Below are 3655 nucleotides of genomic sequence, written 5' to 3' on the forward strand. Positions count from 1 at the left end.
ACATGCAGACAAACTGCACGAGCAAGGGGCAGCGGGGGGCAGCTCCGGAAGGCCCGACCTCCACCCGAGAAGCCCCGAGGAACCTGCAGAATGGGGCCCCGTGTCGCTGGGGGTTGTCCCATGGGGGAGGACCGGTGGCCCTGATGACCGCAACCAGCCCTGGGGGGCCAGGCAGAGCATGTGCCCACCCATGCAGGTCCTTACATCCTGCTCCGACACGTAGACGACAGGCCCTGGGGGTCCGGGGGGTCCCGGGAGTCCTGGCTGCCCCACTCCATCCTTCCCTGGGTCTCCCTGGAAGAGAAAGCCAGTGATCCACACTTGCGTTTCCTGTGGGGGGTGAACTGCAGCCCAGCTGGCACTTGGGAGGGCTCCCAGTGCCCACGGGGTGTGAGGAGGTGCCTGGGGGCTGAGCACAGTGGTCTCGAGAGCGACCCCCCACCCCAGGCAGAGCAGGCTCTGAGCCTGGATCCCCACCCCAACTCTCCAAGGCCACTTGGGTGGGCCTGGGGCAGAGGACAGCAGCCCTGGTCCCGCCAGGCACCAGCCAACCCGTCCATCAATTCCCACGACCCCCCACACTCACTTTCTCTCCCTGAGTCCCTTTTTCTCCTTTTGGTCCCTGTGGAGACAGAAAGGAAATAGTTTCTCATACACAGAACATGAGCCCCGCTTCCTGGAGACCCCAGGCCTCTGGGACTGGCCTTGAGTGAAGACGTGGAGTTTTTCTTCACTGACCATGTGGGGCCTGGGGTGGGGTGTTAGCTATGCAGGAAACCCCTCTGGCAGCCTGGACCCCCACTCACATCCCCTGGAGCTGGGGTCTCTGGTCCCCGTGGGGACACTGAGATACACTCTGGGGTGCCAGCTCTCATCCCTGTGTGGTGACCTTGGGGCTGTCGGCCCCGATGCCCTTGGCGGTCACTTACCTGGGGTCCAGCTGCACCCTCTCTGCCCGGGAGGCCGGGGAGGCCCGGTGCTCCGTCTGCTCCAACTTCTCCCTGCAGGGACGCAAGGACAGCATACATGTCAGCCAGGGCCCAGTGGACATTGTTTCCGGGAGCCACAGTATCTGGGAGCCACGGTGTCTGGGAGCTAACCACGGTGTCTGGGAGCTGGCCAGGCCGTGGTTTCTAGGGGTGATTCAACCTGATCAGCCTCCTCCAGAGCACCATGGGGGCAGGGGGCAGAGGCTTCTATGGCAGAGCTGAGATGGGAGGGAAAACCTGGGGCACCTGAAGCGGGTGGATTTGGGGGTGGTGGGAGGACGATGCTAGGCCTGGTGTGGACCAGCCAAGCCCTGACCTCAGCCTGGGGACCCCTCCCTGTCCCCAGACCAGAGCTGCTCACTATGGATTTCCTGATCCTGAGGAAATGTTCTTACCTTGCTCCCTGGTGGCCCCACAGCTCCAGGATCCCCCTGAAGTGGACAAAGGGTTTTGTGGGGTTGCGAGCGCTGCCCACCCGCTGGGTGGCACCCACCCCTCCTCCAGGGAACCACTCAGGTGGCTTCAGGCCACAGCCCCAGCTCAGATCTGAGGGCTGGGACCCTGTGCCCCCCGACAGGTGGAATCCCAGCCTGGATGGTGCAGCAAGCCAGGCCACTGCGCCCCTCTGAAGAACAGCTGCACTCGGGACTGTCACAACTTTAGAAAGGCAAGAATTGCATCCTCCTTAAAAAGCAATTCTTTCAACTGTCCCAAAGGCTTTCAAATCAAAGCAGAATGCTCCAAGGGACTGGGTGGCAGGTAGGAGCTGACAATCAGTGGACCCTACACACCCGGGAAGGCTTGTGTGTGAGGGGTGGGGGCTCGCTGTCCTCCAGGGACAGAGGTGGGGGGCAGAGCCAAGTGAGGATGACCTCGAGAAGCAGCCAGGTTCTGCCCAGCGCCACCCACTGCCCTGGGCTGGGGGATCCTTCCCTGAGCCCCACTCCCTCTCCCCTATATCAGCACAGACCTCGGACATGTGGAGCCAAGGGTCTGGATCCCTGCAGTCAGAAAGATGGCAGGGCCACCGCCATCTTTACCCAGGCCACCCCTACCCCAGGCCTGGTCACCACTCCCCCATTAGATTTTCTTGTACTTTGCAAATTCCCCACAAGGAACTCCAGGCCACTGAACAGTGGCTCCTGGCAGCAGCGAGCACCCCCAGGCTAACAGATCTCTCACTGACCTTGACTCCGGGCGTGCCAGGCGGTCCCTGTGGGGGACAGAGAAGGAACAGGGCCCAGTCAGGGCTGCTCCTGCCCCTGAGGGTGCAGCCTTTCCCCATAAGAAAATCAGCCCCTCCCGTGCTCACAACTTTTAACAAACATGGAGGAAAATGGCATTTATCAACAGGGACCTGCACACCCGCATACTCCCAGAAGTGGTCTGTTCTTGGCACCACCCTGCAGATGACGTGTTGAGTCACCCCAACACAAGGAGACTTGCACTTTATTAACGAGAAACAACGCTGCCATCCGACTGGCTGGTTCACCCTCACTCGAGGGTCTCCATCACTGAGGCACGCAACAGCCCATGGACCCCTCCAGGGTCAAGGCGCACTGCAGCTCTGTCCCTGGATCTAAAGAGGGGACCCCAGCCCCTGCAATCTTGCCTGGTCACCTTGGCTCACATTTCACCTGATGCCAAGGCAGCCAACCACTACTGCCCCAAACTAAGCCTCTCTGCCGCATAAAGGGGAAGGTACCAACTTAAAGGGCAACACTGCTCCCCTCCCCAGTTAGCTTCTGTCCAAGTGAGGACCCTCAAGCGGTGGTGCACAGTGCAGGAGGCCTGATCCGCCACCACCTCGCTGGGCTGAGACTCAAGGGCCCAGCTGGACACTGGTTGCAGGCCCCCAAGCACCCCCAGTGGGGTCTGTGCTGGCTCCTGAGGGAAAGGAGCCCCTTCTCTGCCCATCCCAGGTGTCCTGTCCCCTGGACGCGCCCCTTGCACGTCCGTCTGGTCTGGGCCCCTGTGATCTCTGGACACCAGGCTCTCAGCTGGACCTGATCCTGACGAGTGCACACGACGATGGCACGAGGTGGAATAGCGTAGGACTGGCCCCATCTGTATTTAGTTACAGTTCTGCTCAGGTCAAAAGCGTGCAGCCAAGTTACAGCCGTAAGGAGAGGGTGGGTGGGCGTTCCCAGCAAGAACCATCTGCAGGGCCCAGCCTGCGGTGCGGTCGTTCAGCTCCAGCAGCAGTGGCACTTCGCACACTGGAGACCTAACTCCCTCCCGGCGGCCTGAGGCAGACAGCGTCCTGGACACAGGCAGCTCGCCGCCCCTTGTGGCACTGCTCCTGGTCCCCACGAGGCCAGTCCCGGGGCGCCCTGCCCCCAGGAAGCCCCATCCCCAAGCTGACCAAGCCCAGCTCTGGTGCTCACCTGCAGCCCCTCGGCACCTCGGGCTGTTGACCATAAGGGGCTCCCAGAGCCTTCCATGTCGTCCTGGAGGAGAACACAGGGACCCTCAGGTCTGTGTCTTTCTCACAGGAAGAGACCTGGGCCCACCCCCGGAGAGGGTGGCTTCTCAGGGCGGGGGTCACCTGTTGTAGGGCTCCTGCTGGGTGGGGTCCCGGGACCCCAGACACGCTGGGCTATGAATGTCCCCCCATTCCACACTCTGAGGCCGACCCGCCCGTCCTGGGCGACACGGCCAGGGGC

At 62.1% G+C, this 3655-nt stretch overlaps 1 protein-coding gene across 1 annotated transcript in view; it reads right to left on the minus strand.

Moving 5' to 3' along the window:
* Nucleotides 1-3655, minus strand: part of COL18A1 (collagen, type XVIII, alpha 1) — a 53308-nt gene that overhangs the window by 13380 nt on the left and 36273 nt on the right. The window contains exons 16-21 of the mRNA XM_010834990.1: nucleotides 3377-3439; nucleotides 2176-2202; nucleotides 1385-1420; nucleotides 930-1001; nucleotides 587-622; nucleotides 205-294 (exon numbers count right to left, since the gene is read on the minus strand). Coding sequence (XP_010833292.1) covers nucleotides 205-294; nucleotides 587-622; nucleotides 930-1001; nucleotides 1385-1420; nucleotides 2176-2202; nucleotides 3377-3439 — 324 coding nt within the window. The remainder of the gene's footprint in view (nucleotides 1-204; nucleotides 295-586; nucleotides 623-929; nucleotides 1002-1384; nucleotides 1421-2175; nucleotides 2203-3376; nucleotides 3440-3655) is intronic.

Source organism: Bison bison, unplaced genomic scaffold, assembly GCF_000754665.1.
Source record: "Bison bison bison isolate TAMUID 2011002044 unplaced genomic scaffold, Bison_UMD1.0 scf7180017864037, whole genome shotgun sequence".
Classification (NCBI taxonomy): Eukaryota; Metazoa; Chordata; class Mammalia; order Artiodactyla; family Bovidae; genus Bison; species Bison bison.